The following is a 27,178-nucleotide window of genomic DNA, read 5'->3' on the forward strand; positions in this document are numbered from 1 at the left end:
CTGTCACGAAATGTCCTCTTGCAGCACAACAACCTCCGTCCCCATGCGAGTCGGAGAATGGCGGTTGCCATCCCTGTAATTGGATTCCAGGTATTGCCACATCCACCGTATTATCCAGAATTGAATTCTTTACATTCTGTAGACCCTCCTTGAATAAATTTGTGGAGTCTGCCACACCAGCTGCAGGAGAGCTGTTCGCAGTTCCTCGAAGCCTGGGAAATGGTATCCGCGCAGATTTTTGTTCATAGCCCATGACAAGTGGTACTTAGCAATTGGAAGTCAGGGGAAAACTGTGGGTATGGCTCTACCTCCAACCCCATTTCACCTATAGGATCCGTTTTTTTCCGGCTCATATGGGAACGAGCGTTGTCCTGATGCACTTCTCGCAACGGTGCACACTCACTACATTCTGCCACCAACCGCTTTTGAATATCGGCAGTGTTTACATTCCACAGAAAGCACGTCGTCCAGCACTGGCAGTGTCGATGACATCCAGTGTTGTCTGGTAATGTAATTTACAGCAATTTGGAAAATGGGCTGTACTGTAGAAGGATTACACTTCTGGCGACTGTCCTGCCACCAACAATTAGACCAAAGTACTACATACTTGCAACTGTAATGACGATTCAAGTAGCGCACCATGAATTATGGGAAAAAATTAAGTTTACATCAATATGTAACACTCCTCTGCAAGATGAACGTCAACGGTCCCAGCTCATATCCCTGGGTTCTCATGAAGTTACTTCTACACTTCGTGATGGCTCTTCACGCACGATAAGTGATTACTTCTTTCCCGCAGGTGAGGGAGTGAAAACTCTGAGAGGCTTCGCGGAAGCAATAAACAGTAGCAACGGCGACTGTGTGATTCCTTTGGATGTGCCTCTTGTTGCAGGCGCGAACGTGACGCGGGCGTGCGGCGGCGACGTGGTGTTGGCGGACAGCGGGGGCGGCCTGCTGCAGACACCGGCCTACCCTGGCTACTACGTTGGGGAGCTGGACTGCCACTGGCGGCTGCGAGCGCCTCCCGGCAGGGCGCTGCGGCTGTCGCTGCTCGACGTCTCTCTCAGGGGTGAGTCAAAGGGTTTGAGAGCGGGAGAGAGAAGGGGGGAGTTGGAGTGAGGGAGAGGGAGAGAGAGAAAAGAGGAGAGAGAGGGGGGGATGGAGGAGTTGGAGAGGAGAAGAATGTGGGAGAGGGGGAGAAACGGGGGAGGGGTGGAGAGAGGGGGAGAAGGAGCAGCATACGGTGAGGAAGGGAGGGAGGGATGAAGGAGAGAGAGGAGATTGAGGGGGAGGAGCAGAGAGAGGGGAAGTGAGGGAGAGTGGGGGAGAGGGGGTGAGGAGAGAGAGAGTGGAGTGGGAGGGGGAAGATGGTGAATGAGGGTGAGAGAGAGGAAGACAGAGAGAGACGTTGACACCTACATAGCAATGAAATTACACAAATTGCGGCAAATAATCTAAAAATTGCAATAACTATTGAAAACTACAGTCTTTTCTATCATAAATGGAGTTCACTGCGGGCCAGGCATTCCCCTGCTTCGGTGGTGAGGTCGAATATGTCCTGTAACGCACCAGTGAAGAATGTACCAGGGCCAGGTGGACGATCCTTTGCTCTCCAGCTCCAGATCAGCCGCATTGGGGACATTCTGAAGTTGATCCCCGATGCCATGGTTTGTTAGAATCCTGTTGATATTGTTTCATTGTCTTCTTGGGAGAGAAAATGCTGGTACCTTCAAAGTTCTATCGGTCATTGGGGGGGAGTTCGTTTCATTCTGATCTTGTCCAAGTGATGTCCAGTGATCACCGATGTTGAAGTCTTTGACTTGATTGGCGACAGATACAGATGGACCTCTTGACCTCAGTCTCAGTTGCTGCCGTTAAGAAAATCTGCATCGAGATAAAAAGAAGGAATGGATTGTCATTACATTTTTCTAACTATGATTTGAGAGCTTCCAACCGTCTAGTTCCGGGAGGGGCAATATTACTTGCTAATGGTAGCCCATGCAGCGGTTTTGTCCTAATAGTTCCAGTCATGGATCGCATTGTAATGTGTCGACAAGGTTGGTATGGCAGCTATTGGTCGAGACAGGAGCACAGTATTCTGCACTTCAATGTACGAGGAGTATTACTCCAATTCTTAAAGTTGGGCACTAACAAAAAAACGGCTCTGAGCACTATGGGACTTAACTTCTAAAGACATCAGTCCCCTAGAACTTAGAACTACTTAAACCTAACTATCCTAAGGACATCACACACTTCCATGCCCGAGGTAGGTTTCGAGCCTGCGACCGTAGCGGTCGCCCGGTTCCAGACTGTAGCGCCTAGAACCGCTTGGCCACCCCGGCCGGCTTGGGCACTAACACCCCATGACATATTGAGCAGCTTCTGATTCAGTTTAGTTCTAGTTTTGACTTTAACTGATAAACGTTTCAGATAGTGACTGAAGTTGAGACATCGAGACATGTTAGGTGTGGATTATGTTTCAGTGTGTCACCGCCATAGAGAACGCGAAGTATTCTTTGAGGTTCTCCTTTGTTAAGAGGAAATGATGTGCCTTCAGTTTTGTCTGGATCCGGCTTCAGCCCCCAAGTTTCGATGTTTGGGTACAAAATGCGATCTCTCCATCAGTAGATTCTCAAGTGCGCGTTTCTAATTGATATACAGGCTGTCTCAAAGCCTTTGTGTCAAACGTCAAAGGGAACAACTTTTGTTAGAGACGCTAGGGGTCTTTCTGTTGAATTCACCAGCCCTAGGACGACAGATTTCACCGAATTAGCACGGCTTACTACACAGTTGTGCTATATCTGCATACTACCTAAACCAGTTAATTGATACAGAGGATTTCAACAAGAAAACCATATGATTGAGTTTGTCATAGCGGAGAAAGATAGATTAGAAGTGGATAGGGAGTCAAATTTACATCAGCTGAGGCCCCTTTCACGCGTAGCAAACGACTCGATTACAGGCAACACTTTGCATATGCACACTTCAGCGTGCCTAAGCCCTGCCGCATCTCAGCCGCATAACCATAATATCGACAAGTCACTACTGAAATTAATCATCAGATATAAAATGCAGTTGTAATGTACGCTCAATCACAAGTAAAGCAGGTGAGCAGTATCAGCAAACATTTTTCTCCTAGAAAAGTTGTTCCCCACGGCGTTTAATGCAAAGTGGATATGCTTCCTCATTTAAGAACACAACCTTGCAGATTTCCTCCCCTATTTGATTTTGTCCATACTTATGATGTTTGGAGATCAGTGCCCGGATGTATGTTTCCTAAAGCAGCATGACGAAATTTTCAAAAACATTCGAAAAAATCGCTTTTGAGACCAAGATTTCTGAACGCTAGTGAGTACTATGTAAAATATTTCTAAATTACTAACGGTCACTTGTAGCTCAGTGCTTAACGTATACAAATTGCAACTCCGAAATCACTACATTGGTGTGGAAAACTTAAGTACCGAAAGCAACTTTCACCTGATGTGTCACCGCCAAGTAGCATAGCTCGGTAAAACTTTGATTTTGCATAGAAAACACTGCTACAGTACAGTCTAGAAACTGACCGAAAGTGATGAACAATGAAACAACAGAAATGACAGTTTTATTCAAAGACAATAATTACAATGAAGTAACAGCGATTTACTGTGGTACCACAGACATTAAAAAAGGCGGAACCTGGTTCTTAATACGATGTGTGATCAGTCAGTGCATGTTCCCCAACGTGCTCCCATGCTGGCCACAAGATTGGCGAGCATTTCATGTGTTAAGGGCATTCCATTCCTTCACCAAGACGATTGGCAACTGCTGATGGTCGTTGGTGCATATGGTCGTGGTTCAATACGTCTTCCCAACACATTCAATACGTACTCCATGCGATTTACGTTCGGGGAATATTATCTTATTCCAAGAGCTCCTGCACGCCGGTCGCGGTGGCCGAGCGGTTCTAGGCGCTTCAGTCCGGAACCGCGATTCTGCTACGGTCGCAGGTTCGAATCCTGCCTCGCGCATGGATGTGTGTGATGTCCTTAGGTTAGTTATGTTTAAGTAGTTCTACGTTGTAGGTGCCTAATGACCACAGCTGTTGAGTCCCATAGTGCTCAGAGCCATTTGAACCATTTTGAAGCTCCTGCACCAGCACTGTTCGATAGGGTCGCACGTTGTCACCCATCACACACATCCATGCCCGAGGCAGGATTCGAACCTACGACAGTAGCGGTCGCGAGGTTCCAGATTGTAGCGCCTAGAACCGTTCGGCAACTCCGGCCGGCACACACAATGTCTTTTGCCGTTCCTTCAATTCCCTTCTTTTGCGGGGCCAGCCACATTTTGCTATGTATTCACGCTGACTTCGCTGCATGTGGCGTCCAGCTTCCTGTGCGCGACTGGGAGACCTCAGGATACATTCTTCCGCCCTTTCATTCATTTCCACTGAGTTGTTAATACGTTAAATCACTTTATTCATCTCGTCCTTAAGTTTTGCAGATCAGTGTAGTTGAATTCTACTATAACACATTTCTTTAACGTTTTTAAAATTCATACTTTTTACCAAACGGAAATATTACTAAAAAACATGAAAACATATTTTTTAATTTTAATTAGTAATTGCTGAAAACGCGAGTATTCACGGTAAATTAAAAACCTGAATTAAAAAATGCGGAACATCAAACAGAAAACAAAATATTCTTTATTTCTAGACACTGAGTTAGTATTATTAATGCATTTAATTCTCTTCATTTAGCGATGAGACATTTCGCGCATTGGGTTTACATTTTAATTTATTTTCATGTACCAAGCAATTAAAAATAAAGCCTGGTGCTCACAGTGCAGTAGCGTGCCAGCCAGGAAGGTTGTAAGATTTCTATAAAATACTGAACATTCTTTTTAAAAAAAATTCTCCTCGTGTAAAGTGCCCGTTGGATATCGTATTCAACAGCTGGGAAATACTGACTATTGGTCGGCCCTGACTGCGCTTGTGAACAGTGTCGTGAAACAAAACTTTAATCTTAGTGAAATGCTGAATTTCATGTAATGTAAATTAAGCTAATTACATGCCAAAAGAAACTAATTATGTTCTCTGTCAAAAGTATTTCACTGAAACTGTAGGACGTTGTGAAATAAAATCCCACATTTGAAATACAGTACCTACAAAATAAAATACAGTTCAACTCGGAAGAAAATAACTGATTTAGATTATCTGCACTGTTACTGTAGTTTAATGTGCTTCCTTAGCACAACACCTCAAAATTCCGACTGTACGCTGTTTCCTCACAAGATTGGAGAGTGAGATCTACCATGAAAGAAAAGTAACTTTCCTCTTAGCCCGCCCGGCTAGCCGCGCGGTCTAACGCACTGCTTCCCGAGAGGGAATCCGTCCGGCGGATTAGTGTCGAGGTCCGGTGTGCCGGCCAGCCTGTGGGTGGTTTTTAAGGCAGTTTTCCATCTGCCTCGGTGAGTGCAGGCTGGTTCCTCTTATTCTGCCGCAGTTATACTACGTCGGCGATTGCTGCGCAGACACTGTCTCCATGTACGTGTACACTATAATTACTCTACCACGCAAACATTTGGGGTTACGCTCGTCTGATGTGAGACGGGAAGGGGGGGGGGGGTTCCACTGGGGGCCGAATCGCACAATAACCACAGTGGGGTGAGTGGACTGCCGTACCCTGTTGTGTACCACTGCGGGCTACGGCGGAGACGAAGCCTCTCCGTCGTTTTTAGGTCCCCAGTACAATACAATACATACATACATACAGACGTACAACTTACCTCTTGCTCGGCATGCTGTTTTGTGTCTGGTATATTGACGTTCTCAAAGCAAACTGAAATAGCAAATGAGACAGATAAAGAAAATTATTTACTCGCTACTAAATTTTCCTTTGCTTGGGTGAAACAATCTGTGGCTGCGTGTGGCGTAAGGTGCAATGCACACACTACAAAACTTTACTAAGAATGGCGGAGGCGGGTTTTACTTTAAAGAAAAGAGTTCTTGAATAATTAAACTCTGATCGTAAAAGACTGCAGAACCTAAGATGACTCCAACAATCACGAAATTCTTTCAATTCAAAAATTACAGACATTTAAACCACCTGCGTTAATTGTGACATGATGTAAACAAAGAGACTGCATTAGCAGTAGTCACGAATATTGTTAGTTGACTGAGGGACAAAGATTCCTTTCAATTAATAGTTCTGACAAACAAACATTCCATTCTTGCTCGTGTATTGTTTACGCTTAAATATTCCTCCAAAAACTTCTCCACACATAAAGTCAAGAAAATGATTTAACAAACAAGTTTTTTTTCCATAATAAAGTATTTGTATTCCAGACAATTTCTCCCAAATTCACAAACATATCTGAAACTGAACTGCCTCTAATAAGAACGCCCTAGCGCTGCACGACTGACTAGAGATCAAGCGCATAAAAGGTTATGAAACATGGTCAAGGCTCTTATCCACTTCTCGTGCAACGCGCTCATGCATCTTTGTCCCAGTTCAGTGAAAGAGAAGTATTTACACGGCAGAAAACATGAATATCTTACAAGGTGAGCTACACTCGAATCGAACCCGTGTTGCGGATTAACGAACCCGGGTGGTGCACCAGTCAGACTGCGTGTGGTTTATAGCCGGTTTCCCACTCTTGTTTAGGCAAATGCTGGGCTGGTACAAATTTTCGCCTCAGAAAACAGGATATACAGTCAAAACAGGATCATACACAGAACAAAGGCCACCCAAACTAAAGACAGGTGGCGCGCACACCTTCCCTCACTTAGGTGGGTGACGACTCCCAGAACAGGAGGGCCATCCGGCCACAAAGTTAAATTAAAATACGTTTTCAATCCTTGACTAGAGCGGATACGGTACTATGCGGGATTAAACGCTAACTGAATAAACTTATTAAAAATCAAATTATTTCATAATAGGTTTGTTTGTGTGGCCATCTTCCGCAGTAGCTGTCAACATCGGTTATTATAGGTTATCTGTTTTGAGCTGATTGCAATGGGCCGGCCGTGGTGCCCGAGCGGTTCTACGCGCTTCAGTCTGGAACCGCACGACCGCTACGGTCGCAGGTTCGAATCCTGATTCGGGAATGGATGTGTGTGATGTCCTTAGGTTAGTTAGGTTTAAGTAGTTCTAAGTTCTAGGGGACTGATGACCTCAGCTGTTAAGTCCCATAGTGCTCAGAGCCATTTGAACTATTTGATTGCAATGTAATTAGAAAGAATTACACCATCTAGACGTGTTTCGCTTTTGTTTATAAAACATCTTCTGTGACATTCTGTAAATTGGATACATACGTTTGTTCATTTATTTTTTGATTCTTTTAGGTTAAAAACAGCGTTTGCTTTATGAAGTTAGCCTGTAAGCTACTTAGGTGTTTCTTTACATAGTCTGCACGTACCCCTCTTGCTAGCAGTGGTTGTTGTCGACAGGGGTTTTTTCCTGCGCTGCATTATTTATAATTGACTTTCTTAACTGTTTTTTATTCATCACTGCTACAGTATTTATGCCTGTTCTTTTGATTTCGTTCACTTTGTAAGTGTTGCCAACCTATGAAACGATATTTTGTGTGTGTGTGTGTGTGTGTGTGTGTGTGTGTGAGAGAGAGAGAGAGAGAGAGAGAGAGAGAGAGACACAGAGAGAGAGAGAATTAGTGAAATTGTCTTGTATGTAGATAGAGACGTGAGAGGGGTGGTGTTTTTTCGCACAGAGATGGCCCGGACAGTGATTATGGGAAAGATCTGGGAGAAAATGGTAGTGGTAAATGGAGCCTGGGGTTATACTTATATTTTTAATGTTATATTAAGTGGTCAATCAGTTTAAATAGTGTGTGGTCATTTTTGAGTTGTTTCTTTTCTGTTTTGGTTTTTTTGGATGTGATAGATTTCTTGTAAGGTGAGGAAGTGTTTTTTGTTGTTGTTTATCCTTATGATTTCCATGTCTGTGTCTCTGGTTGTAATTTTATTTTGGTGTAAGTGTTCTGCAAATGTTGAATAATTTGTCCTATACTTTAAAAAAATGGATATTCTGTGTGTGTATTTGTGGTTGTATGTCACTGTGTACCATCTTTTACTTTCTGTTTCTTTCACACTTTGTGCTGTTGCTATTCTTGTATTTTGTGTATTTCTTTGTGTCTGATTTTGTCCTTGTGTTGGTGGCAGTTGGGTGTTTGTTCTTTTCTGTTTCTTGATTTTGTTGTTCAGTTTTTGATGCGGCTTGCCAGGGATTCCTCTCCTATGCCAACCTCTTCATCTCTGGGTAGCACTTCGATCCTAAGTCCTCAATTATTTGTTTGACATATTCCAATCTCTGTCTTCCCGTACAGTTTCTACCCTCTACGGTTCTCTCTAATACCAAGGACATCATTCCCTTATGTCCTAACACATATCCTATAGTCATGTCAATTCATCTTGTGTCTTCCGTATGTTCCTTTCTCCGCCGATTGTGTGGAGAACCTACACATTCCTTACTTTACAAGTCCACCTAAGTTTCGAAATTCTTCCATAACACCACATCTGACAAGCTTCGGTCTTCGTCTATTCTTGGTTTTCTATAGTCCATGCTTCTCTAGCGCAAAATGCAGTGCTCCAAACGCACATTCTTAAAAATTTCTTCCTCAGATTATGGCCAATGTTCGACCCTAGCAGACTTCTCTTGGCCAGGCATGCCGTCTTTGGCGGTGCTAGTCTACTTTTTGTGTCCTCTTTGCTGTGTCAGTCAGTTATTTTGCTTCCAAGGTAGCAGAATTCCTAACTTCATCTACTTCTTGATCTCCAGTTCTGATTGTTAAGTCTTTCACTCTTCTCATTTATCATTTCTGTCGTCTTTCTTCAGTGTACTCTCAGTCTATGGTATGTACTCATTACACTGTTCATTCCGTTCAGCAGGTCCTGTAATTCTTCTTCGCCTTCACTGAGGATAGCAAAATCATCGGTGAATCTTGTCATTGATAGCGTTTCACTATGAACTTTAATACCACTCTCGAACCAGTCTTTCCTTTCCGTCATTGCTTGGGGGAGGGGGAATGGGGGGGGGGGGGGGGGGAGGGAGGGAGGCGAGACTGCATCCCTGTTCTGTTCCCTCTATAATCGTAATAATTCGTTCTTGTTTTTTCAGTCTTACTGTCCCCTCTTGGTTCTTGTATATACTGCATACTATTTGTCTCTTTCTAGTGTACACCTATTTTCTTCGGAATTTCGAGCATCTTGTACCATTTTACATTATCGAACGCCTTTTTAGGTCGACATGTCCATTGCACTTTTCTGTTTCTCTTCAGTAATGGGCCTTATTAAGCGCAACGTCAGAACTGCCTCTATGTTGCCTTTACCTTTCTTGAAGCCAAACTGATTGTCGTCTAACTGATCCTCAGTTTTCTATTCTTCTGTATATAATTCTTGTCATCAGCTTGAAAGCGCATGCTATTCAGCTGAAGGTGAGATAGCTCTCGATCTCATCTGCTCCCCAAGGTTTCTTCGCTGCTACCTTCCTTCTATCTACATCTGTTGTCCAACATCTATGATTGCTCTTTTTACAGATGTCCATTCCTCTTCATATGAAATGCTTACTGTAGTAATCCGTATCGCAGCATCCACATCTTTAGTGAACTTGGAACGGGTCTCATCATTCCTTAGGACGTAAGTGCCCCACTTCCTTCCAAACTGATACTTCCAGACGATTCTTTTAAGCTTCAATCTAGCCTTCATCATTACTGAATTGTTATATTATATCGATCTACCCGTGGGTACACCTTGCAATTTAATCTGGTTTCAGAATCCCTGTCTTACCACAATGTTTTCCGACTAGAATCTTCTCGTACTTCCCAGCCTTTTCGAATTGTATGTCCAATTCTTGTGACTTTTTCACAGTGTATTTGCCAATACTAGCGGGACTTTATTGCAGGAGTCAGTTAGTCTTCCTCTTCTCTTATTACTACTACCAAACCCATATCCTCCCGTCATTCGTTCTTATACTCCTTCTCCTAGAGCCACATTCCAGTTCCCCAAGAGTATTAGATTTTCATTCTTTACTAATGAATTTTCTCATTTGTTATCCTTATGTACTTATTCTATCTTATCATCTTCTACTAGAGACGTTAGCATGTATTCCTGTACCATCGTTGTCGGCGTTGGTTTTTGTCGAATCTGATACCATACTGTTTACAGTAACACACTCCCTGCCCTACCTTGCTGTTCATACCGAATCGTACTCCCGTTACACCCTTTTCTTCTGCTGTTGATATTACCCTATATTCGACCAGAAATCTTAATCTTCCTTCCATTTCATTTCACTGACTCCAATGTACAGGGCGTAATTGGTATAAGTGGGTATTTGTATTGATAATTGAGAACAGTGTACTGAACAACATTACATCAGTATTTACCTCATTCGCAGAGTAGTATGTTTTTAGGTTGGTTATATTTCCAAGTACATATGGCAAGAGCATGCTTATTTTCCCCCAGGGTAGCAGGTTACATATTGATGTGTGGACTTGTATAAGCGAAACACTGAGCCTATACTGACAGGTGTGGTCCACTTAATAGTGGAATTTCGACCGTGCAGCAAACATCAGGTAATAAATTATGTGAATTGTTTGTGAAAAAAGTGTTAGACGCAGAGAAGAAACAGCAAACACACTGATGTGTGTAGATATTAAGGTACCACCTATAAAAAATATTTGCAGACTTTCCAGTTACTCTTTGATGTAAAGGCGTTCTTTATGCATTCAGCGATACCTGAAGTATTTAATATTATAAAGGTTTTACCAAATAAGTATTCAGCGGGTATTAAACTACAAGATGTATCAAGTCAAGTGCAACATTTATAATTGAACAACTAGTAGACGTCGTAAATTCATCATTTGAGAAAAATGTGTTTCAAAATGTTTTGAAAACTGCGAAGGAAACCCCCACTTCACAAGAAGGGGGTCAAAAATGAAATTTCTAATTATAACTTCTATCAGTATTATCCGTTTTCAGCAAAATTATGGAGAAACTTTCCTTATCAGATTGATTTGATGGGCGATTGAATAATTCAGTGTACAGTGTGACGTTACTGTCAGACGTTACTATGCGCACTATGCGATTTTAATTCATCTTATGCCACTAGTTCGTGATTGTTTTGGTGAGAACACTGTACTTGGATAAATAGCCTTGCATCCTCCACGATGAGGTTGGATGAGGTGTGTGTTATCGGAAACGCCTGTATGGCCCCTTTTGTTTGTGGAAGGCAGTCTGTGAATCTCAATGTGGAAGAGTGCCGCCTTTGGGGATACAGGCAGTATTCATAGAAGACGGGTAAAGGCTCGCTATGCAGCTCTTGGAACCCGGGCTGGCGCCCTTCGCCTGTGGTCAATATACGCCACAGTCATCCCACAGTCCCCAAAGAATAACTGAGCGCAACGTTTTTTTCCTTTCTGAATGAACATCGAAGACCAAGACCGTGAAGCACCATCCGACCTATGCAGTCTCTTTAAAAATTTGGTTCTGCCAATAGAATTTCTTGGCTCTAGATAGTGCTCTTCGCGCATAAGGCTGACCATTCGTGAAGGCAATGCTTCTGTCCAGTACCAACTCCGTGTTTAAAAATGTGCGTCTTGACCGCAAAGGGAGGGAAGTTACGTGAGCTTTCCCCAGCATTTTCACGAGTTCAGCAACAATTCTCCCCTGTCATATTGGTAACAACGTCCATGTAGAGTTGTTTGAAGTGAGAAGATGCAAGGAGCACAAAAGCTGGAATGAACCGACGAGCGGCTACGGTCTGGAGAGGTAGCGACCTAGAGGCCCTCTGGTGCCGTTCGGCACACTTTGCTGCTGTTGTGTGCTCCTAGTAAACAACTTGTGTTGGCGATTTGATTTGTTGTAAACTATAATTTTGGATTCGTTAATTTTGAATTCACGAGCTGCACAGGTACGTTTCTTGGTGCTTTATTCCCGAAGCAACCTTCCAGGTAAATTTTGCTACCTCTGTGTTAGCGTCATTCTTAGTCAGTTTAGTTGAATGGGCAGATAACATTACTCAGTCAGTTTGTTGTTAATTTCATGAGGAAATCGGAGCAAATAAACCCCTTTATTTGCAGAAGTGACTTAAATTTCAGGATCCTTTAACTTGTTCTACAACTTAGATGCCCCATTAAAAATGAATATAAGCTATTCTATATGCAATTGGTTAATTCCACTGTGTCGTCGTTGTCCTTGTGCACTTTGTTTTTGGCCGAATATAAGTTACTTATTATTTTGTGAGAGCAATAAGAACTACACCCGTTCCTCATGAATTACTAAGATTTGGTTTTATTAACTGGGGAGAACTGAGTCCACTTCTCCTAGAAGTATAAATTGGTTTTGGGCTGGTATAAGTCCACAGTAACTTCGAGACCAAGTGCTTTCAACAAAAAGCCGACTCAGGCAAATTTTTATGTAAATGGGCGCATTCTGCCACATTTCGTGTTTCCTGCATCTGCGCAATCGAATATTGACCTCAAGGTGACGCCATTGGCCACAGGAGATAGAAGGCCGCGGAAGAAGGCCTCCAGGGCTTCCCGCCCCTCCACCGCGGAGTCTGGGACGACCGTCGAGGGCTCCTCCACGAGCGCCGTCTCGCCGAGACCGACGAAGACGCGGCGGCCCACTCGTCCACCTGCCACCTCCCGGCAGCCGCACTAGGATGGTTTTGTCGCCCCTCCCAGGAGGCACACTGCCAGGGCTGCTGCACTGCAGCAACCGACGCCGCTGCCGACCGCCAACGCGTTCGCGAGCGCCAGCGTGGACGCGATGGAAGATGGCGCCGCGCCTCCTGTGTCGGCCCAAAAGAAGCCGCCACCCATCGTCATCCAATGGGCGGGCGGGTACAAGGAGTTCCAGCAAAAACTAGACAGGGTGGCCACGTCCGCCACTGTCAAGAACGCTGGCCGTGACCTCTACAAGGTCACGGTGTCCTCCAACGAGGAGTACCGCGCGGTGATGGACACCATCTCCAAAGAGGGCCTCCCGTGCTACACGCACCCCTCTGAGGCGCTCAAACTTCTGAAGGTGGTATTTCGCCACCTTACCCTCAAGTTTGGTGCGGAATATCTTCGAGAAGATGGTTGGTTGGTTGGTTGTTTGGGGAAGGAGACCAGACAGCGTGCCCTTTCAGAGGAACCATCCCGGCATTTGCCTGGAGTGATTTAGGGAAATCACGGAAAACCTAAATCAGGATGGCCGGACGCGGGATTGAACCGTCGTCCTCCCGAATGCGAGTCCAGTGTCTAACCACTGCGCCACCTCGCTCGGTCTTCGAGAAGAACTCGAGGACATGGGCTTCGGCGTCCGGTCCAACGGACTGATGAAGTCCCAGCGCACGCACCGCGACATGGCGCTGTACCAGGTTGTCCTCGTCGACAACCTGGAAAATCGGAAGATTTTCCAGGTGCAGCGGGTCGGCCGGGTCAGGGTCGCGGTGGAACCTCTCCGAGCCAGAGGCAAGAGGGCCAAGTGCTTTTCCTACCAGAGGCTCGACCACGTCTCCCTCTACTGCTCTATGTTGCCCCGCTGCGTCAAGTGCGCGGGACAGCACGAGAGCAAATCTTGCGGGCTTGCCAAGGAAGAAAAGCCGACGTGCTGCAACTGCCGCGGCGCGCGCGTTGCCAGCTACAGAGACTGTTCGGCCTTTAAAAGGGGCCGATACCAACGGAGCGGAGGGGCTGCTCCTTCTCGTAAGGTGCACCCGTCCACCAGCTTTGCTGCCGCCACCAAGGGCGGACCATCAGCCGCCACCGCCCGACGTTCGGAACTGGTGGCGGGCGAGACGAAGCAACCGGTAGCGCCGTCCCCGCCTTCGCCCGGGGGGGGGGGGGGGGGGAGGCCACCCCCGCGTCCACGCAGAGCGCGCGGGTTGCGCGCGGGCCGGGCCACCCGTGCCGCTGCACATCGGACTGCCGATGACACACTGTCGCAGCAGAGGCCGGCACCTCGTGCTGCGCCGCAACCGCAACCGGCTGCCGACGCTCCGCGGCAGTCGTCTACTACGGAGTGGCCGCAACCGGCCACCCCAGTGGCGGAGGCCGCCCCAGCGGCCAACACCGCCCCCTCGGCCACCGACGCAGCCGAGCTCCGTTCGCTCTTGCGGTCGTTGAGCCAGCTGCTCGAGCAGCTTCCGGTGCTCGTCACCGCGGTCACGTCGGCCCTTCAGGCCGGCGTTGCAACTCCGCCGCGTCATGGATAATCGCCACATCCGTGGCCTCTCCGTTTGCACCTTAAACGCAAACAGTCTGGTCCCCCAGCAAGGGGAATACAGGGAGTTCTTGCGCGACGAGGCAATTGACATCTGCCTCGTGTGCGAGACCTTCCTGAAGCCGGGAACTCATGTCAAGGTGGCCAACTATCGGTGCTACCGCACCGACAGGTTGACCCACGGCAGGGGGACGGCTATTTATATCAAGGCGTCCCTCAAACAGCATGAAATTCAGCTTCCGCCCCTCACTGCAGTGGAGGCCACTGGGGTGGCTGTCACCACGACGGCGGGTGTCGTCACCTTCGTTGCGGCCTACAGGGCGCCGAGGGGACTGCTTCAGGAGGCTGACGTCGACGCCCTGCGCGGGAAAGTCTTCATTGCGGGTCACTTGAATGCCAAGCACACGCAGTGGAACTCCCGCATTACCAATGCCAGCGGCCGCCGCCTCCTTCGTGCCACACAGCGGCATGGCGCGATAGTACTGGGCCCTTATGATCACACCGTCTTCCCCCATTGCGGCCGGTCAGATGTGCTCGACATCGCCGTTCTCAAAGGTGTTGGGCACTTCACCTCAGCCACCGTTAGATGTGCCATGTCGTCCGATCACCTCCCGGTGGTCTTCGACATGGACGTCATCGGTGCATCTCTGCCGTCCGACCGCCGTAACTTCCGTGGCATCGACGCGGCGCGCTTTCGTGACGAGGTCCTTGACCGCCTCGAGGGCGCGCCAGATCCCGCTGTGCATGAGGCTGAAGAGGCGTTAGCCTTCTTCACGCGGCACACACTAGCTGCGGCGGAGGCGGCCACCCCCAGGCGGTCGGGGCGGCCGCGAGAGATGTCGCGCCAACTCCCGCCGCATATCCTGGAGGCGATAACAAACAAGAATCGCCTCTTCCGGGAGTGGCAGCTCACACGGCAGCCAGAAACGAAGCGCCGCCTCAACAGGGCGCGACGGGAGATTCGGGCCGCCATCGATGAACATCGGAATCGGGACTGGGCGGGCTTGGTGGCCACCCTAACTACGACGGATGGTAGTGTCGTCGCCAGCGAGTCCCGCCTCTCCATGCGGGCGCGGACGTTGTCTGCGAGCCAGATGCTAAAGCCAGCATCCTCGCGGACACGTTCGCAGAAAATTTTCGTCCCGTTGATGGTGTGATCGATCCCGATCATGTTCGTCTGGTGGAGGACCGCCTGCCGGTCTTTCTCGCTGCAAGGGAGGAAGACGATTCGATCGAGGAGATCACACCTGTGGAAGTGGAACTGCAGCTCCGTCGCCTCAACCCGAGGAAGGCGGGTGGCACGGATGGTGTCACCAACCACCTGTTGAGGATGATACCGCCGGAGGTACACCAATCTCTGTCGGACATCTTTAACAGCATCCTCCGCACTGGGACCTTCCCTTCCGCATGGAGACATGCGGAAGTGGTTGCCATCCCCAAGAGCGGCAAGGATCCGCGTCAGGCAGCGCACTATCGGCCGATCAGTCTGCTCCCGTCGCTCTCAAAAGTGTTTGAGAGGTTGTACGTGGAGCGGCTGCTGCGCATCGTGACAGAGCAGCAACTCCTTCCCGAGGAGCAGTTTGGTTTCCGGCGGGGCCACTCTACCACGCAGGAGCTGTTGCGCCTCGTGGAGCAGGCGATGCGACCGCTGGAGACGCGGGAGTACCTAGGGGCGGTGCTTCTCGACGTCTCCAAAGCCTTCGACTGCGTGTGGCACGACGGCCTCGTGTACAAACTTTTTGTGCACGGGCTACCGACGTCGCACGTGGTCCTGCTGCGCTCGTATCTCTCGGGGCGCACGTTCCACGTCCGAGCTGATGGGGGCACTTCAACCGACCGGCAGATTCGGGCTGGAGTGCCGCAGGGGTCGGTCCTCGATCCCCTGCTGTACGCCAACGCCCCGCGGGTGGCACGCGTGGAGTTGGCACTCTATGCTGACGACACGGCGTTGTTCACCCGCAGCATGAACGCTGCCGAGATGCGCCGCCGCCACCAGCTCGGATGTGACGTCCTGGGTGCCTGGTCCACGAAATGGCGCCTAAAGTTCAATGCTGCGAAGAGCCAGGCTGTGATCTTTAGCAGAAGGAGGCTGCCACCGGACCTACCGCCGGTCACGATCATGGGGGGCCCCATCCCATGGTTGCGGACCGGCAAATATCTCGGGGTAACGTTGGACAGACACCTGACGTGGCTGCCACACGTCCGCGACGTCAGAGGGCGGGCAGTGGGGCGCCTTCGTGCGCTTTACCCACTGCTCAATCCTTCATCGACGCTTCATCCACGCCACGGCCTCACCATGTATCTGTCCCTCGTCCGACCGGTACTGGAATATGCGGCCGTGGTGTGGGGTAACGCGGCAGCGACGCACACTGCGACGCTCCAACGCGTGCAAAATAGGGCGCTGCGACTTGCGCTCCACAAGCCGCCTCGCTACCCGGCAAGGCTGCTCCACGAGGAAGCGGGCATCCCTTTCCTACGGGATCGCTTCCGGCAAATCGCAAGAGTGTTCTACAGCAATGCAGAACACTCTGCCAGTCGCCTGATTCGTGGTCTGGGCCGCCAGGTCCACCACAGGCCAACGACTCGCTGGCCAGACCTACTGCGAGAGTAATTTCTCTCGCAGCCCGGTGTCGGAAAAACAATATGGCGTCGCCATAACTGACGCCTAGTGAGGACAGCTCACTCCTTTAGGACACATCGCACCCCCGAAGATGTTACTGCAGGAACAGCAGCCCCGCTGCTTAACCTGCCCCTACACCTGCCATATGTATCCAGCGTTTTACAGCGAGCGAGCGAACAGAAGATAGAATTCCAAGCGACGTAGTCCAACCAGTGATACGTAAGAACGCCGCCCTGAAGGAAACAATCTTGGCTCCTGAAAGAAACTCATCTCCTGGGAAAGTAGATGGTGCGAATTTTCGAAAGCTTGAGTTTTAGTTCCGATTTGACGTGGTCTGGAACACCTAGAAGATTTTATACAAGGAAGCAGCTACGAAAAACTTCGATGTTATTCATACTGATGTTCATAAATCTTACAAAATCCTCTGCAACAGAGTGTGTGGTGATATGTTACTTCCCTTGTGGCGCAGCAGGGCTCCAACCTGGGACCCTCGCCTTTCTCGGCCAAATGCTTTACCGATTGAATTATCCAAACACGTCTCATGAACCATATTCACAGCTTTACTTCCACCAGTACCTCATCCCCCACCTTCCAAACGTTACAGAAGTTCTTCTGCCTAACGTGCAGGACTAGTTTGTGTAACATTGGCTAGGGCTATAGAACAAGAAAAGATGGAAAAGAATTACTGAATAACATTTACATTAGCAGATCGCACATATGTTAATATTCTCATAGTGTTAACAAGTTTACAACCTGTGCTCTGTACAAGTACCTCTCCTAATATTCACACTCAAACCAAACGATTAGCAAATTAAAAAAACTGAATCATAATAAATATTCAGTACAGGAAACCAGAAGTAAGAAAACATTCAATATTGCTCAAATAACCAAACCTGACAATTACTTAATCTAGAAGCTAACAGATCTACAGAAATTAAAATTTCCTTAAATTACTGTAATGTACATACGAGTTATTTACCTGGGTTTCCGCTTACTATGTGCAAATCAGTAACCTTACTGAAAGTCGAAAACGTAGAAATTAAAGAAAGAAATATTTAATACTACAAACTCACATACATATTCCAGAAAATTCAGCAGGACGCAACGCTAAGCTGAAACGTTATAAAGATAACAGCAAATTGTAAAGAACTCTTCAGACTGCACTGAACTCAGAAAAACTTTCGAAATGGCTTAGTATAGCACTAGTAAACATAGAATAAAAGTAATATTTGGAACTGTTCCTTCCCTTTCTGAGTAGCTTTCTTAGGTTCGAGTCGCTGCGCAGTTACATGCAGTATTTTTGTCATCAACTTTAGAGCTCCTTCAAATGACAAATAGAATACATATCTCATAATGTACCTGAAACAAGCCAGTGTTAGAAACAATCGCTACAAAGTTTCGCTGATGCATCCGCCCTGCACAAGCAAACTGTGTGGTTTTGTAAATCAGCCTTATGCAAACACAATTCGTTTATTTTTATATTTCCCAAGACAAATTTCGACACCAATGTGTCATCTTCTGTCTGTTAAATGTTTATTTTCCGTAAAGTACAATACCACATTTGTAATAATTTAACCACTGTAGGCCTAAAAAAATGGTTCAAATGGCTCTCAGCACTATGGGACTTAACATCTATGGTCATCAGTCCCCTAGAACTTAGCACTACTTAAACCTAACAAACCTAAGGACAACACACAACACCCAGCCATCACGAGGCAGAGAAAATCCCCGACCCCGCCGAGAATCGAATCCGGGAACCCGGGCGCGGAAAGCGAGAACGCTACCTCACGACCACGAGATGCGGGCTGTAGGCCTAAGAAATACAATATTCAATTTGCTTCTTTGGACACTCACCCTAAAATTACATCGCTAATTGAAGTGTATTATTATACATCGACTTTAGTGCTCCTTTTCGTCGTTTTTTGACAGCATGTCATCTGCAAACTAACCACGAAGAAAATTACTGCGTATTTGTGGAGAGCTGTTTCGAGGTTAGAGCTTATGTACGTTTCTGTACTTACATTTTCGGTCCTGTTTCGTGTCCCTGGTTGGTGTCTCAATCAGCTACTATTTAGTGCATTGCTTTCACTCAATTGTTCACAAATTTCCGCTCACTACTTCACTTCACATGTACTTACACAAAAGGTGGCGAAATGTGATCTGAGCAGCCACTTCTGACAATACACTCAGTGAGACGTGTCATGTAATTGTCATTGCTCACTTGTCCATCTTTGGTCTTGTGTTATGGCGCTGATTTTGAATTTTTGTGTGTGTCTGTGTGTGTGTGAAAGAGAGAGGGGGGAGGAGGGGGGGGGAGGATGGAAAAGGGGGGTGGGGAGAGAAGGTTTTTTTTTCCTGTTATGTTTTTTTTTTTGTAGGGCGTCACCTTTGTGTAGTTCATTGAGTGTTCCAAACCGTGTTTTGTAGCACAGTGTTGTATTTTCATTCATGACTTTATTTCCCTGTATTTTTGCTTTTGTATGTGATAGTTCTTCTGTGTTGTGAGCTTGTGATTGAGACTGTTGCTTTTTCTAAATGTGACACATAGGTGTTCAAAATGGTTCAAATTGCTCTGAGCACTATGGGACTTGAATTCTGAGGTCATCAGCCCCTAGAACTTAGAACTACTTAAACCTAACTAACCTAAGGACATCACACACATCCATGCCCGAGGCAGGATTCGAACCTGCGACCGTAGCGGTCACGCGGTTCGAGACTGAAGTGCCTAGAACCGCTCGGCCACAGCGGCCGGTCACATAGGTGTCGAAACAAGTCTGGGGAAATATTAAAAAAATTGTATTTTCATAAGGCTGATTTTCAAAACCACCCAGTTTTTAAATCGCAAACAGGGAAGAACGAAAAGAATAGCTTCAAACCATAGTAAAATGAGTATGAACTAAGCAACAAACAAGCATACAATGTACACGTTTTAACGAAATATCTGTGTACCACAGCCGGCCGGTGTGGTCGAGCGGTTCTAGGCGCTTCAGTCTCGAACCACGCGACCTCTATGGTCGCAGGTTCGAATCCTGCCTGGGGCCTGGATGTGTGTGATGTCCTTAGTCTATTTAGGTTAAAGTAGTCCTAAGTTCTACGGGACTGATGACCTCAGATGTTAGGTTCCATAGTGCTCAGAGCCATTTGAACCATTTGTATCTACCACACACAGAAGACGGATACTATTAAACAGTTTAAATCAGGCAAATGCCTCTGTAATAAAGTGTGTACACTAAAGTGCTCAATCTCTATATCTCAAGTTGCACATGAAAGATACACGAACAGTTTAGTGAGCAAACAATAGTGCACCATAAGCATGGAAAAATCATTAAATAGCGACACGGTCATAAGTACGCAGTACTTGAAGGAACTGAATGTTTGGCACAGTGACGGCACACAATTTATGTGGGTCCGTCTTCTTCACATTCGATTAGTGCACAGTGCGTTCACACCAAATATACTTGGCAGTCCTCCGCGCAACAGACCAAGGTCCCTTCCGCTTAGGCAAAAACAAGTAAACACATAGTCTCTCCGTGTCGGGCACTCCTTTACTGTCAGCGACAACTTCCTGTTTGCTTGATCCCAATTCGCCATTTCTGCCACGAGCCTTTCCGCGTTGCACTCGCGCAGATAAATCCTTTTCCCTGTCAGAGCGGTTACGGCGTCGTCGGGAGGGATTGCTGCCAGCCTAGAATAACCAATTCGGTTTTTGTCAATCTAGGTCGTAGTGCCGAACACGGCACACACTCCTGGAGGAAGTCATACTGCAGAGGCGTGGCTGAGCCAAAGCCCGGGGAATTGTTTCTAGAATTAATTTTCACTTTGGAGTGGAATGTGTGCCTGCGCCGAAGTTTGGATGGTGGGAAATCTACTGACGGAAGTAAAGCTATGCGGGAAGGAGGAGGGGGGGGCGGAGTGAGTGAGTCATGTTTGGATACCTCACTCGATAGGGGCCTTGTTCGGGAAAGGCAAAGGTCCAAGGTTCTATTCTCGGTCAGGTACACTGTTTTAATCTGCCAGGAAGTTTAATAATTCTTGTTTCATACCTTAATGAACACAAATTTCACTTTTTTAATAGCATCGATTCGTTAAATCATAAATTGTATAGAAAAATTTTACAGAATTAAACAATACATTTTAAATTCTTCTTTACAGATTTTACATTTGCTCTAAAGTGCTATATTGGCTATTAGTTATAACAATTTTTGCTCTAGTAGGATATGCACTAGAGATAGAGTGTGGGGGTCTACAGATCCTAAATAAAGCTCTGGTATCAAAAAATGGTTCAAATGGCGCTGAGCACTAGGGTCATCAGTCCCCTAGAACTTAGAACTACTTATGTGTAAAATCCCGTTTCAATATATGAACATTTAAATTTTAACCTCTTTTATTATGTGTTGCGGCCCCCGTTCATCACTTCAGCTTCCTAAGTAACCAAACTGGAATCCCCTTCCAAGTATTGACAGATTCAATGACCTTTGCCGATCAACACTCAGGACGAAATTGAATTTCCACCGCGAACAAGGCACACAATGGACCCTCCTTCCCCATACTCAAACAGTGGGACACCTAACAAGATTACCACTTCATCACCTGAAACAATCCGCAGCTCGTGGTCTCGATATAGCATCCTCTCTTCCCGAGCATGAAGTCTCGGGTTCGATTCCCGGCCACCTCAGGGATTTTCAGTTGCCCCGAGATGAGTGGGTGTTGCTGTGTCGTCTTCATCATCACCATTCATCCCCATTACGGTCGGAAGAAGGTATCCTCTCTTCCCGAGCATGAAGTCTCGGGTTCGATTCCCGGCCACCTCAGGGATTTTCAGTTGCCCCGAGATGAGTGGGTGTTGCTGTGTCGTCTTCATCATCACCATTCATCCCCATTACGGTCGGAAGAAGGCAATGGCAAACCATCGCCATTAGGACCTTGCCTAGTGCGGCGGTGCGGCTCTCCTACATCGTTCCCCTAAGCCCTGTCAAGATGCATGGTACTTCATTTCCATTTCGATCTGAAACAATCGGTTATATGTTGATCGGGTGCACGCAGCATAAAAATGAGAAATGAATGTAACAAAATTGAACGACGTAAACAGCCACGCGGTTCAAGTTGCCTATACAATCCCTTCCAGGAACAACACAAATTTGATTTCACGTACTGTAATTACGTACCGAATTTAAAAATTACAGTTCTGTCATAATCCACTCATTAAGAGACGTAATCTTATTTTAAATGTTTAACACATTATGTCAAGTAAAACTATGAGGTTGCATAACTCACAGGGCGTAAATCACTCCGATTATATTCATCTACGCTTTGAGAATGAAAGCACTTAGTAACTTCTAGCAAATTTCACACATAATTACAATCAATTTCGATACTTCACCTCTCTGACACCACTGAAAATGTAATGTACGGGAATATTTGTCACTTACTACATTGTCTCTGTTCATGCAGTATAAGTTCAGCATCAAGCATGAGGTATAAATTTATTGCTTTTTTACTACTTCAAGGGAATGTTCCAAGCCCACCCGGAGATTTTATTTTCAGGAAGAATACAATGGAAAATACGCACTGCTAAAATTTTAGATGCTAAGATGCACTGCAAGTATTTTTTTTTAATTGTAGAAGTTAATCGTTTTGTCGCACGAAGAACCGCTTATGACGGCGGTTTGCCCCGCCTAGCTCGCGGAAGGCCGTGACAAGAGACCGTAGCGCTGTTTAGAGCAAATATCTGGAGTGACAGTCGCTAATTTGAAACACCTAAACCATACGAAAAGTGCCACGTATTATTAATGTTTTGAATAAGAGACAGATCATATCGACTGCTAAACATTTGTATATTTAGGTCTTACAAAGGTGACTAGAAGAGGAAAATAAATCAAGGCAATGATTGATATCACATTACTGACAACTTCAATCAATCGTGACTTTAATGTATTGAAATGAAATAGTTCTTAAACACATATCATATTACAACAATTCCCTCAGCACAGTTCTTGTGATTACTTATGAATAAGATACGTTTTAATAACGCCAACAGGTTCCTATCAGATCACCGGAGTTAAGTGCTGTCGGGATTGGATAGCATTTGGATGGATGGATATAGGGTCTACCGAGCGTCTATGGCAAGCGGAGTGCACTCAACCCTTGTAATTGATAACCTACTTGACTTAGAAGTAAAGGCAGTGTCATTTGAATGACGCAAACATTTTCCTTACAACAGACACATCCAACAAGAGAAAAAATATGCTTTCAGGCACGTCACAGTAATTACTTGTTTTAATTAGACAGAATTAGGGTAGAGTAAGAAATGGTCCTGACCGTTGCTCCGCTTACTGTGCTGTGCACCGGGCATACATAAAGCAATTTGTATAATGTACCGATGCAAACTGATAATGCACAAATGACTGCAGATCAAGAATACTGTTCTCCTGACAAACCTCGAAAAAGCAGCTATATTTTCCGTAAATTTCCTTAAAAACGTTTTCCATAGTCGAAAAAATTCTTTACCGACAGTCACATTAAGTGTTCTCAGAGGAATCTGTATATATCAACAGTCTTTTTGTCGTCCTTCTGAAACACAGAGGTGTCGTTATATCCAGGCCAAGAGTAGAACAAAAGTAATGAATTAAATCCTCTTGTTGGCTAGAAACCGTTTCCAATGAAATGTTTAAAACAATTATTTCCTATTTTTACAGATTTTGTTTGGTCGAGTGTAAGATTTTTGTCACTAAACAGTCATTCTTTTGTTTTTGGTCCTAACATGCCTTGAGGTCCAGGAAGACAGATGCAAAGGTGCGGAAGCAGTAATCTGCTCATACTTATCAGTGTCACTGTTGTATATGAATGAGTGATAGCATCAATCGATTGCACAACGTACTCTGTCTTTTTTCGATTCGAAATTATAAAGCGTTGTTTGTTCGCAGTTCTTTCACGAAACCTGACTGATCGGTGTTAGACACAGAAAATGTAGGGATAACAGGATGCTTTGTTTTCACGTCAGCTACGAATTAATGGCATCTCCTCTACACCTTTACTTCCGGTAACTTCGTTGTTTTGCGACTTTCTATACTGTTTATACTGTTTGATTTTTTGAATCTGTTCAAACAGGTCGAAGAAGACTTGAAATCAGCGAAGGTCATCTCAGATGTGATTCGGAGGGCCTTGTCTCATACATCTTCAGTTGTAATGGCGTATTGCCTAATATGAGCAGCTCTACATGGTTCATATCTAAACTCCTCTAAACAACTGTTGTTCGTGTTATTTACTTCATTTTAGGTGTTCATGTTGATTATTAAATGGGGGGGGGGGGGGGGGGGGACTACTTTGTGGCTAACCCGTATAGTTTTTCTTTCACAATTTTGCGAGTTTCATATCGGCAAGTATTTCTTAGTTCGTGTAAGTCGTTCTTCCATTTATGTAGTTCATGGTCATATTTTAGGAAGCAACAGCAAATTTACACAATGCATAACAATAAATGTTAAATATAATGAATATTGATTCACAAGGTTTGGTACGGGGGACATCCGCAACTGAGAGGCACGATAATTCGATAATTAATTTAGAGAGATCGGCTTCAGTGGTACTGATATTTGTTGCAACCACGACGGGTTTCGATATTTCAAAATCCCATCTTCAGGCGTAGTATTTGACGTTCCTGCTGTCGCGGCTGCCCGGCGGCGGACAATTACCGCCAACACACAATGATTGGAACTCTTGCACTGGCTGGCCCGACCGCATGTCATGTATTACCAAATACTATACTTTCATACACCTGAAGATGGAGTTTTAAAATCTCGAAAGCGGTCGTGGTTTGCAATAAATATTAGTACAACTGAAGCCGATCTCTCTAAGTTAATTATCAATATTGATTTAGTTTTATCTCCATTGCTAACATTTATGCGATGGAAAAAGCATGCCGTAATTATTTTGAATCTTAAATTAGCTGCAGGCCTGAGTGGACAGTAACTGCGAACAACTGTTTCACAGAAACTATCAACGAAAACTGAAGTTCGCTTAACAAACTACTATCGCGCCTTACTGTGTTACCTGTTTAGCGATGTGCCGTCAACCAAGGATATGCGCCTGCCGTGTTGCGGATCCTCGCTCCGCTACACTTCCGATGAGGATGTACATTTCTCCAGCCGCCTGACAGGCTACCAGTCTGGCACTTTTCAACAATTTTTTAAATACTTGCAGTGCGTCTTAGTGGCTTAAATTTTCACAGGGCCTTTCTTCCGGTGTATTGTTCCTGTAACAAAAATTTCCCACAAGTCGGATTGCATTCCCATGTAAGTCTATTCGCAACATGTCTCTCAGACAGTATGCTTATATACCACTGAATGTAAGTGCATAATTCTGTCGTTGTATGAGACACAGTTCAGGAGATATGATATCATTAACATTGAGAGGCATAAAGAAAACTAGTTTCCATAAAACGGTGCACAGATTACTCTGACAATAGGCATCCAGTTTTGGTTTCGACTTTTGAAATTAATAATGGCATCATAATTTGGGTTTTATGTCTTTTACCATAAAGGATTTACACGCTTAACATAAAAATATTTAACACATTAACTCATATCAAAAGTACTCAGGCGTTTGAAGCTGTTTTATATGGGAGATCCAGTCTTTAAACAATTTTTTATATTAAACGTATTTTATTAGATATGTACGTTCGCCTGCTTAGCTGGGTGGTAACGTGCTCGCCTCCCATGCAAGCGCGCCCGGGTTCGATTCCCGGCCGGGTTGGAGATTTTCTCCGCTCGGGTACTGGATGTTGTGTTGTCCTCATCACCCTTTCGTCCCTATTGGCTGCTACAGATGCCGTGCAGGAAAGAAATTGATATGTGTGTGTGTGTGTGTGTGTGTGTGTGTGTGTGTGTGTGTGTGTGTGTGTGTTTTGTGTGTGTCTGTGTCTCTGTGTTTAACGTGTCCCTATTATTAACTCTATAAAAATTATACACTACACGTATTAAAAATAGGTATATTAAACAGACAGGTATTCCAATGTAACGTTGTGTCAAAACTTCAAAGAATTCGGTCAAAAACTTCCGGAGATTTACTATTAAGAACATTTACAGTTTCTGTGTAAGTACAAACGTAGACGTTCATTTCTTCAAAATGTCAAATCTCCGAAAGTTCTTCAAGGATTGCTTTGAAATTTTGACGCAACATTGCATTCGAATACCCAAGCGTTTTAGATACCTACTGGAGTTCCATCTTGTCTGTATGTAATGTACATGTAATATGAGGGGAAACGTTATAAAAATATAAATGATGGTTTGTTCAAAATCGTTAATCTCTGTAAGTTCTTGTCCGATTCCTTCCAAATTTTGACAAAACTTTGAATTTTACAATGAGCGTTTTTAGTTTACCAAATATTTCAAAATGTACCTTTCCAATTTACTTCATATCTGTAAACCTTACCGTGTAATAAACGTATATATATATATATATATATATATATATATATATATATATATATATATATATGCTGCTAGCAAGCAGGAAAGTTGTACACTGGTTCGCGATTAAAATCCTACTACAGAATCTGAATTTGGAATAACAGTCAACGTCAGAGAGAGTGGGAAAGATGAGGTGCACAGAAGGGTGGGAGGAAATAGACACAGAAAACGAGAAGGACGAGATGGAGAGGTAGTGGGGATCAGGAGGAGGTGGAAAGATGGGGTAGGAGGAGTAAAGAGAAAGGGAGGGAGGATGGAAAGAGAGATGGGGAAAGAGGAGTGGATGGACAAAGAAAGGTGGAGGGGGAGATGGACAAGGACAGAGGAGAGAGGGAGATCAGGGCGTATATCCAATTTAAATATACACTCCTGGAAATGGAAAAAAGAACACATTGACACCGGTGTGTCAGACCCACCATACTTGCTCCGGACACTGCGAGAGGGCTGTACAAGCAATGATCACACGCACGGCACAGCGGACACACCAGCAACCGCGGTGTTGGCCGTCGAATGACGCTAGCTGCGCAGCATTTGTGCACCGCCGCCGTCAGTGTCAGCCAGTTTGCCGTGGCATACGGAGCTCCATCGCAGTCTTTAACACTGGTAGCATGCCGCGACAGCGTGGACGTGAACCGTATGTGCAGTTGACGGACTTTGAGCGAGGGGGTATAGTGGGCATGCGGGAGGCCGGGTGGACGTACCGTCGAATTGCTCAACACGTGGGGCGTGAGGTCTCCACAGTACATCGATGCTGTCGCCAGTGGTCGGCGGAAGGTGCACGTGCCCGTCGACCTGGGACCGGACCGCAGTGACGCACGGATGCACGCCAAGACCGTAGGATCCTACGCAGTGCCGTAGGGGACCGCACCGCCTCTTCCCAGCAAATTAGGG

General features: G+C 45.7%; 1 protein-coding gene across 1 annotated transcript in view; it reads left to right on the forward strand.

The window, feature by feature from the left end:
- Positions 1 to 27,178, forward strand: part of LOC126273337 (uncharacterized) — a 443,662-nt gene that overhangs the window by 385,407 nt on the left and 31,077 nt on the right. Inside the window, exon 5 of the mRNA XM_049976884.1 lies at positions 893 to 1,069. Within this exon, the coding sequence (XP_049832841.1) occupies positions 893 to 1,069 (177 nt within the window). The remainder of the gene's footprint in view (positions 1 to 892; positions 1,070 to 27,178) is intronic.

Source organism: Schistocerca gregaria, chromosome 5, assembly GCF_023897955.1.
Source record: "Schistocerca gregaria isolate iqSchGreg1 chromosome 5, iqSchGreg1.2, whole genome shotgun sequence".
Lineage (NCBI taxonomy): Eukaryota > Metazoa > Arthropoda > Insecta > Orthoptera > Acrididae > Schistocerca > Schistocerca gregaria.